At 45.3% G+C, this 12730-nt stretch overlaps 1 protein-coding gene across 3 annotated transcripts in view; it reads left to right on the plus strand.

The window, feature by feature from the left end:
• SAP30L (SAP30 like) overlaps positions 1 to 12730 on the plus strand; it is a 387822-nt gene that overhangs the window by 15546 nt on the left and 359546 nt on the right. Inside the window, exon 4 of one of the 3 annotated variants that reach the window (XM_069199613.1) lies at positions 1282 to 5052. The exons of the other annotated variants lie outside the window; for them this stretch is intronic. Within the exon in view, the coding sequence (XP_069055714.1) occupies positions 1282 to 1410 (129 nt within the window). The 3' untranslated portion in view covers positions 1411 to 5052. Of the gene's footprint in view, positions 1 to 1281; positions 5053 to 12730 lie in introns of those variants that run through there. 3 annotated transcript variants of the gene reach the window in all.

The following is a 12730-nucleotide window of genomic DNA, read 5'->3' on the forward strand; positions in this document are numbered from 1 at the left end:
CGTTTTTTGTTTCACACAGCCTGTTGTTTGCCGCGAATCTAAGGTCTTCTACATCTTCTTAGCAATGAAGCGCTTTTGCTCATGAAATGCTTGACTACTATTTTCTCCTTTTTGGAGCTAAATCATGGTAGTGTTGCAGTGAGCCATTTTGAAGGAATTTGGGAACAACAAACGTCTTTTTTTCATGAGGTACACTGCTATTGATTTAGTAAAAAATCGCACAGATCCACACCCAGAAAAATATTTCAGAAAATTCTGGAGTAGGATTTTATTTGCAGCACCTACAAATTAAAGCTTTTAAAGGCCCCATATGTGAAGTTAGTATATTCAGCATTGGAAGAGTGCCTATGTTTTATTGTCAAGAAAAGTCCTGTATTTAATCTGCACTGTAGTCATAGACCCATATCATTAGTCTTTCATGACGGTTCAAGACTCCCAGATATTTTGTCATGATCTCTTTTTGAAGTTACATAACCTTAGGACCCAAAGTGGGTTATCATTTTATTTGTTTTAAAAGGTATTTTTTTCAGTTTCCTCTCATCGAAAATGTTTAACTATTCAGTATCTTTGAGGGGCTTGACCATCTTCTCTTCTCACTTGCCTTTCATAGATTTCTCTCAAACGGAATGTTTTAGCTTGTCAGTGATCATGTTTCCATACCAGGAGCAGGATGTAAATAGCCAGAAGATGGTGCTTTTGATGTATGATTTCCCTTGGCAATTCTTAAAGTCTAAGTATAGATTTAGCACAGTGCCATTCACGCCGAGTTGAAAAATGACAAAGGCTTTTTAGCACTTCAGCACAGTATTACAGCTTTGGATTAGTAAAATATCACCAAGCCATTCTTAAATAAATAAATACAACCCCATACATGTATTTCGCTCTAGGTAGAGCTCATTAGAGAAGTACACCTTTGTCACAACACCAGGGAGCACCCGGTATAAGTCAAGACAGTAGTCTTTCAGATCTATCTTTAGGGCAGGAAAGTGACTACTGAATCATTTTTATCTCCATCCCTGCAGGACGAAGTTTAACACAGGCCACAAATTGCTTCATATTCACTGCTTGTTGACCACAAAGGTATTTCAAATGTTTATTTAATTCCACTTCAGTCCATTTAAAAAAAAAAAAAAAAAGACACATTTGTCCCAAAAGTAAGTGTGTGAAACTTAATCACACATTGCACAGACACCCTGCCCAGTCCTCCTGCTCTGCTCCTCAGGAGTTCATACTGCATCTGAAGTTTTCCAAGACTGTGTTTCTTTTCATCCTTCCTTGCAGACTGTCAGCCGTCACTTCCGGAACATTCCGGTGAATGAGAAGGAGACCCTGGCATATTTCATCTACATGGTGAAAAGCAACAAAAGTCGCATGGACCTGAAATCAGACAGCAGCAAGCCACTGGAGTGAGGACTCCTGGAGACTGCAGAGAAAGGTGCTCTGCGGGGACCCAGTCTCCTGGATCTTGTTGGGGGGCGATTGCCACCTAAACCATCCTGACAGCTGATGGCTTCTGGATTTTTTTGAGGGAGGGGTATATTGTCTCCTCCCTTGATCTTGTTGGGTGAGCTGCTTCTCTTGGACCTTGCGTCAGCGACTTGTTTTTGGGGAGGGAGCATTGCAATATATTGCGTTGGTAGGAAGCAGTGGATTCTTTAACTGAAAGTGTGTAGGTGTTGATGGGGATGATGAGGGATCAGATCATGCTGTTTTTCCTGGATCTGAGAAAGTGCTGTACTTCCTGATGCTGAAAGAAGGTACACATAATAAACTCGTTTGATCTAAGGAAATTATCGGACTCCATACAAGGGGCGACTTGACATCACCTAGAACTTCACCAGGATCCCCTCTATGAATTTGTGACACCTATATGAGAATGAAACTTTCCCCACTGGGGCAGTTAAAGGATCCAACTTTGGGACTATGTGGAAAACTTCCAGAGATGCTGGGAAATGTTGAATAACATTAAAGTTGGCATGCATTGTAGAAGACAATAACATTTTAAAAATAAAATGAGACTTTACAGGACTGTATGGTCCTGGTCTACAGTGGCCCATGTTTTGTTCAGTGAGGTCAGTGGAACTTTAATCAGTTTGTGATGAGGTAGGATTTGCTGCATAAGAGGTGACAAAAAGGTGGGTGTGGGTCTATGCTTGGAACAACTGATACTGAGCGCTCTGGATTATCTGTGGCAGATAGACAGCCATTCACCCCAAAGGGCATCTGTTAATGTGCGGGGATCCACTGACCCATGTGAATCTGCTACCTGGTCAGTAAATGGCAATTGCTGAATTCTTGAGTATGCACATCTCAAACTCTGGTGCATGCTGCCACATTTTCTGTATGCTGCATATATTTTAGACATTTGCTGACTGTTTGCGCAAGGCCCTTTTGTACAGTCTTGATAAAAGAGCCCTAGCATTGAACTTCCTACAACTTGTATAATAATAGTGTTGGAGTGCATATGAGCAGATGTTTGTCACCTGTTACATATATTTGCCTTTTGGGGTGAGGTACAAACTAATTTCTCAAAGTTCTTATTTACTGGGGATACCCAGCTGACCTAAGCAGGCTCGTGCCTTCTTTCCAATCATGGAAACAGTCTAATGCTTTGATTCTATAGCCAAATGATCTTGACGCTTTATTCCAGAAAATTTGTTTTATAAAACAAACAAACAAGTGCATTTTAGCATGCCCTTTTCACAGTTGTAATTAAAGCATTTGGTTACTCATGCTGTGACATAGGTTTGAAGTGTTTCTTGCATGTAATATGGAAGACTTGGCGTGCTTTCCTTATCTTTAATTGTGGAAGATTCCTAGGTTTCAGCCACTGGTGTGTTCACGTATGCAAGGACCTATTTTTTTAGAAGAGTGGAAGGGCCAGGATTTTAGTGAATCGTTTTCTTTCTTGGATACAAGACTTTGGTTTAGAGCACTATTCCTCTCTATGGTGCTTGGAAGGCTTTTGTTTTGGAGCACTAGTCATGGCAGGAGGATTACACTAGCCTGCTTAAAGCATCATTCTGTGCATGAGGTGAGGAAGTCCATTGGTTTAGTGCACAGTTCTGCCTGTACTGACATGAAAGCCCTTGGCTTTGTGACTTTGTGGGAAGCTATATTCCTGGTGCTTAGTTCGTTGCATGACATGAAAAGGTATAATGAGTGGAAGATCTAACTGTAAAGCACTTGTACTTGTATTTTTAAAGCACTTTTCTTTGCATGGGGTGACTGACTATGATTAGCACGCTATTTGGCTTAGAAGGTTAAGCTGTTGCTGAAAAATTGAGTTCTGTTTGATGGCACTTTGTTTAATCTGACTTGCTATTCCTTCTCTTCTGCTGCCCTTTTAGGAACGAGCCCACAATAGTCATCATAGGGTTCAGTAGTAAGTTGAAAGATTGCCAAGGTCACTGAAATAGTAGCACTGTAAACGACTCCCTTTCTCCCCCTCCAAGCCTGCACATCAATCATTCTAGCCATTGTAAAGCTTTTAGGCCTTTCCGAAGTTGCCAGTACCTTTGTCCACCAGGATACTAGTTCTTCCTGGTGTGGCTTCATCTCTGCGCCTACAAGATGGGAGGCTGTGGACATGCCATGTGTCTTTCAGACCTGGTCGTGCTGCCTGGTCTACTCCGAAACATTTCAGTTAAATCTTCTGAGCCTAGACTGGAGTTCTCTGGAGTTACACAGATGAGACAGACTGAAGAAGCTGTTAAACAGCAGTCTGTACTGCCAAGACTGTGTGTATCACAGCATGTGTGATAATAGTAGAAGAGTGAAGTCTAATAGGGGGCCTTCTTCCTTGATGATAAAAATGTGACTGTTCAATATGCTTTCCATTGCAGTTTAATGAGCATGACATTTTCCTTTGTGTGGTGCTTAGTTCCTTTGAAGACTGCTGGACTTGGCTTATGAACCCTGTGATTTGGTCTCACTACTTGCTGCCAGTGCCAATGACATTTTCCTGGAAGTGCTAAATTCTTCTTGCCAATGCCAGATCTTGCTCTGCCAGTGTGCCTAACCCATGTCCTGGAAGTGGACAGATTATTTTTTGTCTTTCACCCCCTGAAGCATTGACTCCAGTGAAATAGATACTTACCCTCAGGCAGTGGTACTGAGACCAACACCTCGATTTCCCATTGGATTTTGAAAAAGGTTAGTGTTATATAAACTGAGTTTTTGGAGGTTAACTTGATTGCTGCTCCAAATTGTTGAAAAATGTAGTCCTGGGGCCTTTATCCATAGGAGAAGAGCTAGGTCTGCTTTGGTCATAGAGTGGTCCATCACGGCATTCTTTTAGTCATCACTGTTGGAGTACTTTGTGTATAAATGAGCGTGACTTTGTGTGTAAGGTGTCAAATGATTTTAGTTACCCAAAGTATTTTTACAAGCATAACAAGCAATCTGTAAAGAGCGTTCTAACTTTAAAAAACAATACTTATTATTTGACAAAGTAATTCTACGGTGAATTAATATGGGTCCAGTCTGTTTGTGAGGCCCCAGACACACATTCCAACTATAGGCCATGTATTGAAATGCTTCAATCATATCTAAGTTTTCCTACCCTGTATACTGTGTACTTTTGTCCTGGGTTGGTTGTTCTTGTAGATATATAGGACTGGTTCTTCTGATAATTTGTTGGCTGCTGAACACTGTTCTGCACTCCTCGTTTAAAGCGGTCTGTGCTTTCTTCTTTCAGGTTTTACAGCTTTGCTGCAACATGCCTTACCCTTTCTTTGTCTCTGATTTACATGTGAATTGAACTGAATGGTATTGTTTCGGTAGGCCTTATTTTAAAAATTGAAAAACACCTCTTTTTGTATCATGTGATGTTATTGTTGGATAATGTTGTGGATAACTTGTAGTTTTTAATGTCTAACTTTGTTCCGTTGCTCATTTCTTGTGATGTCTTCCTTAATGTTTTGCTAATATTAGGATTGTCACTTTAATTGCTGCCTTTCCCCAGACAGCAAACACCCCTCACCATTATGTTGAGTCAAATGTTGTGTTGAAAATTTATGTTTTGTAATAAAGGCAACGCTTCTTTTGGAATTTTGTGTTCCTTTTTTATTTTTCTGGACTTCTGTAGATTGGTAACCAATTTTGGGGCACCAGCTGGCTCGTCCATATGTTGTGTTCATCCCATTTAATTGGAGAAGGTTCACTTAAAAACAGTAACTCAAATTGTGGCATCTTGCGCAAAAAGTCCCGGTCACACATAGACGTTTGGAGGTGGGCTGAGGCAGGTTACCATGGTAGTAGTGAATAGTTTAGCCTGGAAGTAGACAGCTATTGGTGTTTGACCTGCCCAGGTAAAAGGAAGTTGAAGAACTCTGAGCCAGCAGGAAGCAAAGAGGCAGAAAGGAGGTAGACTGGGCACAGCAGTGACTCTGGCAGACGGAGTGAGAATTACAGAGCTTAAATGAAGGGATTGAAGGAAAAAGATATTAGTTTGGAGGACAGTAGCTCTGATCAGGATGGTGCAGGCAATAGTGGGAAAACAATGCCAAGAAAAGTAAGGGCAGGGATATATGAGTGCAAAATCAGGAGCAGAGGGTGGCAGATTTGTTTGGAGAGTATTTGGAGTGACCATTCAACCCCTTTTCCAAGCCTTTTTAAGTGAAGTAGAACCTCAGAAGTCTGTTTTTGACAAATCCATTTTTGTTTTGCATGAACAGAGTATAACCTAAACAACAGTCTATTAAACCCCACATTTAATCCCCCATATCAGTATAAACATTCCTTACATAAATAGCCACCTGCCTCCAGACCTTCTGGTACTTCTCAGTACAGCCCGCCCATTTGTATACCATTTTCTCAGCCGCAGCATCATATTCCATTCCACGTTACCAGTCTCCAGTTAAGAATTGACAGGCATTTCACCAGAATCTGGTGATGTTCTTCTCCCCACCAAAAATCTCACACCTTGAAGAATTCTCTGTGCGCTCTCCTCTGCCCATCCATCCATAATTCTGAACAATGCCATCTTGGGATCCAGGTCTGGTGGACTGCCCAGGATATCTGCCAGGACAGCGTGAATCATCTTCCAGTATCTCCAGATAGTTGGACACTCCTATATATCTCAGGATAAAAGGTACCCACAGAGTCACTGCACCTCACACGAAGGTTACTAGCACAGCCCATCTTCCACATTCTTTCTGTGGTGAAATACACTCTGTGGACGTAATTAGATTGAACCAGCCTAAGGTCAGAAGGAATCACAAGAACTCTAGAAGCAATTTTCGCCTCATGCTATTCATCATTGTCCATCTTATAGCCAATTCACAGAAGGATATTGTAGCCTGTAGGGGGTTATGACTGTTGAGAATCAGAGCACAATATAGCCTGCCTTTCCCCCTTCTGACCCGTGGGCTCCAGCATCATCTTCACCTTAAATGGATTGAACTTGGGTCTCCAATGTTGCCAGTGCATGACTAAGGTATAGGTGCCTACAAAAATGGATACTAGGCAAATCAAACTCCACTGCCAGGCCCTTTGATGACTTCATGTGTTCTGTTTCCAGGATTTCTGCAGGTATGAGATCCCAGTTAGGTCCCACTGTTGGAAACCAGGCAGCTGGAACTCCTTTGCCAACCAAGAACCTGTCCGCAACGGAGCCAGAGTGGTTTTCTAGACTAGCCACTATATTGGAACCCTAGTTACATGGACAGGGTTGGTGGGGAAGGGGATACCGTACAGTAGTCCCTGTATTCCAACCCCATCCAGGAACTCCAACTGTAGTCTAAAGGCAGAATCCTGCCTATCTTTAAAAAGCTTGTCTCCTATTGACACCCTCTGAGGTGCCTAGTAATCCAGTTTAAGGTCTGGTAATCCATCCCACCCTCGTACACTGGCAGAGAGCATTTCTGAAAATGGAGTCTGGGAAGCTTGCCTACCCTCAGAAACGTAGTGACCACTGTTTGCAAACCGGTGAAGAAAGTCAGAGGAAGGACATAGGGGTAATTTTGCAGTTTATGCAAAAAGCCACTATAATGCCACTCTGCCTATAATCGACATGGGCAACCCTCTAATTCCTCACATTTGTTGCATCAGGAAGGCAACGTTAAGGTCCCAGATCAGCTGTCTATATCTGGTGACCATTATCCCAAGGCTTTTGACCCTGTCAATTTCCATGTGTAGAGAAGGAGGCAGAGATATATAAGATACTGAGCCCTGCATCTCAATGCAGATGGGCTTAGCTCAATTCACCAGTTGACCTGAAGTGTCTCCGTAGATCTCAAAAATCTCCATCACCTGCTGGAGGAAGATCGGTGGATCGTGCAGAAAAGACTAGAACATATTCTCTGTTTAAAAACCCACTAGGCCATCAAAAACCCTTGACCTGTGCTTTTCTCCAAACCCACTCCTCGTTAGCACTATAGCCAGGGTGAAGAGGACAAGGGCATTTACCAGAGAATATCTCTGTTAAGGCCTTTAGTAGTTCCTTCATGGAAAGCTGTTAATGGTCCTCACGTTACTCTCTCGAAAATGACCTGATAATCAGGTTGTTTGCTATTGGATGTGTCGCTTCAAACGGAGGGTTAGGTTTTATGCTGTATAAGTTACAAAGACCCCTGGTATCTATGTCAGTGACCCTCTGACCCATCGCATCATGGTATATGTGATAATGCTAACTGGTTGTTCTCTCTGTGACAACCAACAAAGCAGTTTGCCTGCCTTGTTGCCCAGGTCATAGATCTTATATTGGGAAACAGTACAGGCTGCCCTGGCTGTGTCCAGATCTTTAGCTTCAGAGCCAGTTGAAGCTGCTCCACTTGCCTTTCTCCCCATTCTGACTGCTGTACATACCTGTTTTCTCCAATGTCTATATTTTAGGCTCTTAGTCTCATTTTCTCACTGCCTCTCACATACAGTACCAATGCTCTGCCTCCAAGTATGGCCTTGAATTTCTCCCAGAGGGTGAAATGAGAAGGCACTGATGGGATGTTCTCAAAGTATTCCTCAAAGTATCATGTAGGTAATTGTTAAAGGCCTAGTCTTTTGCCAGACATTGTCGACATACACCCTGCTGACTTCCTCAGGTACCTTTAAACAACATTGCAATTGGTGGGTGGTCTGGCAATCCCCAGAATACAGGACCCAGAGACTGCACCAATGTCAGTTGCCAGCATCAGTAAGTAGGCCAACCTAGAATAGCACCAATGAGGAATGAAGTAGAATGTGTGTTGTCACTCAAGCAGGTGGCTGTGATGCCACACATCGCCCAGGGAACCAACAAATTTGTTGAATACCTACAACCTATCGGTAGGGGTTTGGTTCAAGATTCGATTAATGTCTCCTCCGAGGATTGCGTTCCCCATTGGGGAATCAAGCAAAAAAAAACATTGACCACCTTGGGAGTAGCATTCATTAGTGTAGGACAGTACATATATACTGCCTTCTGGCCACCGGACCCATTCTAGTGTGCTCTCTATTATAACATACCTGCCCATATTATCCAAATTGATCCCAGTAACAGCGAGGGGAAAAAGCCTGTCTAGCTAGAGTGCAGTTCCCCGACAGCCTCTAGTGAACCCTGCGTGGAACATTGTCTTACAACTATAGTGGGCAAGGAATCCACATTTCTTGCCCTCTGAGTGTCCTATAATAACAGGATTTCCACCAGGGTAAGTTCCTTGGTATACATCATCACAGCCCTCTGCTTCATCTTGTCAAGGAGGCCATTGACATTCCAGGTCAGTGCCCTTTGGCTGTCATGGACATCACACATAGCCAAATAAGACTTCTTTTCCCTTTCCAGTGACAATCCAACTGTGGGTCCTTGCTCTACCAGAAAACAACCTAACTAGATAAAATAACCCCCTCCCCTATCCCCCAACTGCCATCCACCGCAAACTTCCTAGCCTGAAGCATCTGTTCAGTGCAGAAAACAAATAAAGCTACAAAGTATCAGACATGTCCCCTTCCACAAAACACCTACGCAGCTTTATCCAAGGCACCAGATTGATTGCATTACAATTTGAGCAGACTGTTAAGTGGATACCCGTTCGTGTCAAGGTAGATGGGTCTGTGCGGTGTCGAAGAAGCTTCCTTGGTGATTTATTTCTTTTCATCTGTCTTTTTTTGGGGGACCTTGGCAGCTTTGACATCTGTCCCCCAATTTCTCTCGCCCATGGGGGTCCTGAGGACTCTGTGCTCTAAAGTCCGGCTGTCGGAGGGGGCCACTCCTTGACTCACTCCTAGTCGCAGTCAGATGATCAAAAAACAAAGCCCCCCCCCCCCCAAAAAAAAATCACTTTGTATTTCAGGGAAGAGTAGCATACTTAAATCCATGGCACAAAGCTTCTGCTTCTACTTCTGCTGTCTCTGCACCATTGTCATATAATCCAGGAAAATTAGCTTCTTCCTTAAGTCATGCAAAACCTCTCCCAGGCTCCAGTCGAAGGATGAGATCTGTCTCTAAAGTTCAAAGAGCAGGCAATCATAGGTCTAAAGATGCTCATGGCAGGGACTGCAGGACAAATGCCTGGTGTGGCCGCTCATTTAAACAGGTCGAGAGTCTGGCCTCAAGGAATTTCATAGGGTGGGGGCCCTCCACTTTCTCGAGGAAGTTCATGTTGTTCTACGTCGAGCAGACTTAGCATCTTCTATATGAGCCACCATTTCTTCTGTGGGAAATTTGAACTTCTGACCGGTCTGTCCAAACTCCTTCATTTATCCTCCAGAACTGCGATGTTGGGCTTTTGTCTCAGTCACTGTGCCTGTAGTTTTGCACAGTTGCGACATCCGCCCTGACCTCCTCAATCTTAGTTCAAGAGCCACCGAGAGGACTAAATTGCCAGTAATATGGCATCTGTGCCAGAGTGACCATCTGCTGCATCACCCTGCCTCTTATACATTCTAGGTGCTGCAACATCTTTTACAATCTGGGCGTAACAAATTTGTCTAGTTTCCCCTGTTGAGGGGGAGATTTATCCTTAGCTATCACAGTACTAAGTACTGGAGTTTGGCATATATCCTTATTACCAAATGTGTCTGACCATACAACCCCCCTTTCCATTGGTGGCATGAGCAATAAGGGTCTGTCTCCATCTAATCAGGCTGCCCCCATGGGTATCTTGTTTGATCTGGCCAGAAGCTTTACAGTGCACTAGATTTGAAATGGAAGCAGAGGAAGTTATGTTCACTTGGTAGACTGCCTCTTGTGGAGCCAACTGATAAGTCATCACTGGCAGTACCTTCAATGCTAGGGAAAGGGTCCTGTCATAGGTCTCTTCAGATGTCACGGGCAGGCAGAGTCCAAGGTTCTAGTTGGTTAGCTGCAGTTGGTGGTGCAACTGATGGAGGAGGAACCCTCCTGGGTGACTGGCAGGCAGAATTGCGTCGGGGCCTCTGGGCACAGGGCCCGGATAGTGCTAACATTAACTGCATTTCCGCTGGCAGTAGCTTCCAATACCACTCACAAAATGCTGCTGTTCAAATAGTGCACCTGCTACCTTCTGATTCAGACATTCCAGTTAACTTCACAGTCAGGAAGCCACCAAACAGGTCTTGGCTCAGGAGCACGCACACTACTCCAGTTATTTTCCCTGCCGGTGGAAGGCTACATTGGAGCATAACTAGGGCCTGCCTCAGGGGATCCCTCCAGACTGCACGTCCTCTGGTTTGTCACAGGGAAGCCATCCCCTATACCCAGACCCATCAACTTCACGTGACTGCCATCTTGCTAGTGCAGTGTTGCAAGGATGTCCGACCTGAAACCCAGCCTCCACTTGCTGATGGGTCGTCAGCCGCAGCTGCAGGACTCCTGCAGCTCCACATGTCAGTTTTGCAGCAAAGAAAGTCCACCAGATCAAGGATAACAGACTGATACTGGGTGCAGGCGCCGAAGCACTAAGAGTTGGGGACCACCATCTTGCCCATGCAAACATCCCCCCAGAGAAGTTGACGTTGAAAAAAGTCAGTAGGGACAATTAAATATTTGGTGTGCAATCTGAACACAAACAAAAAGACAGATTAATAAAATGGTTCAATCTGATAGAGACTTCTAGTTGCAGATTCCTTACCTTAGAATTTTCCCCCAGGCGTCAGACTGGATCCGGAGATTTTTCTTTGAGCAATACCCTTGCGCGTTGGTAAGTGGCGTATGTCGACTCCATAGGCGTAGTGGTTGCCGTGATGATGTCAAAGGTAGTACATAGACGCCACCCTCGCGCAGTGATGTCAGTTCATTTCTTTCCTTGCCAGGCACTGATCCGGAGAGAGCTACCCTAGGCTATTTTTTGGCCGAATTCAATTGTTTTGTCGAGTTTTTTGTGTGCGACTTTGGTGTGTCGAGGATGTCCCCAAAGACCGGGTTCAAGCATTGTGAGGACTGCCATCGGACGATGTCGGTGACGGATCATCATCGCGTTTGTGTGTAGTGCCTCGAGCGCAACCACGACCCGAAGTCGTGCTCCGAGTGTCGGGCCATGAACCCAAAGGCTTTGAGGGAGTGGTCCCTAAAGCTAATGGCGGCCCGGCACTTGACTTCGCGTAGGTCCCGGTCTCGCTCGAGAGGAAGGTCTCGAGATCGGTTGCAGAGTCACCACCACTCATCTTCTTCTAAATCCTCGAGTTAAGGTAAGAAGAAGAAGTCGAAGAAGTGCCGTTGCTCTCTGACTTCTCCCCGTCGCTCGACCGACGTGACGTAGAAAGAGCATTCACGCACTAGGCCTCCATCCTCGGAGCCTGCGTCTGGGTCGCCTCCACGCTTCCCCAAGTTTCCCAGAGCTGGAGCAACCCCCCTGCCCAACTAAGAGTTTTACGAGGCCATGCGCCTCATATTTGGGCAGGCCGACCCTGATACGCCGCCTTCGGGTTCCGCGCCGGCATCTTCGGCCCTGGCTACCAAGGTCACCTCCAGATCCATGCGTGGATACGCACCGGCGCCGCTCGCACCCTCGAGACCTTCCTCGGTGCCGGGTCGATTATTGAAGCTCCTGACGTCGGTGGTGCCCACTATCGTCATCGACCCGATTCTTATCCCCAATGACTGAGTCGGTTTCGGTGTGGCCTATTCACCCCAGGTCGGATTCGGACCCTTTTTCTTATGGGTACGAATATGGGGAGGAATTGGATGGGTCCCTGGACCCTTACGAATACCAGGATGACCATGCTATTGACTGGGCACAGGAATTGGGTGAAGCCAGTGGTCTGGATACTTCTCCTGACGCTGGAATGCTGTCTCCTCGTACCGTGGCTACGGTGGCAGGAGCAACTTATGGTATGGTGGTCAGTAGGGCAGCTGAGGTCCTCGGCCTTGAGCTTCCTCCTGTAGAGGTCAGGTCTAATCTGACAGAGGTGCTAAAGCCTGGGGCTTCTACTTCAGAACCCCTTTTACTATTTAATGAAGCCCTCACAGATGTCCTTTTGGGTACATGGTCCAAACCCAACACAGCGGCTCCTGTGAATAGGACTATCGCACGCTGCCATCGGCCCGCTCCGAACGACCCTAAATTCCTGTCCAACACCCGCACCTGAGAGTCTTGTTATCCAGGCTGGAACAGTTTGGCAAGAAGTTGTTTTCTTCCTCCAGTCTAGCGTTGCGGTCTGTGAACACCGCATGCCTTCTGGGCCGTTATATCCACTCCTTGTGGGATACGGTTGCGCAAGGCCTGCCACAGATACTGGAGAAGGCCTGTGATATCTTCTCTCAAGCAGTGAGCGATGGGAGAGACGCAGCAAGGTTCACAATCTGTTGTGGGCTGGATACGACTGACTCTCTGGG

The sequence above is a fragment of the Pleurodeles waltl genome, chromosome 7 (genome assembly GCF_031143425.1).
Source record: "Pleurodeles waltl isolate 20211129_DDA chromosome 7, aPleWal1.hap1.20221129, whole genome shotgun sequence".
Taxonomy (NCBI): Eukaryota; Metazoa; Chordata; class Amphibia; order Caudata; family Salamandridae; genus Pleurodeles; species Pleurodeles waltl.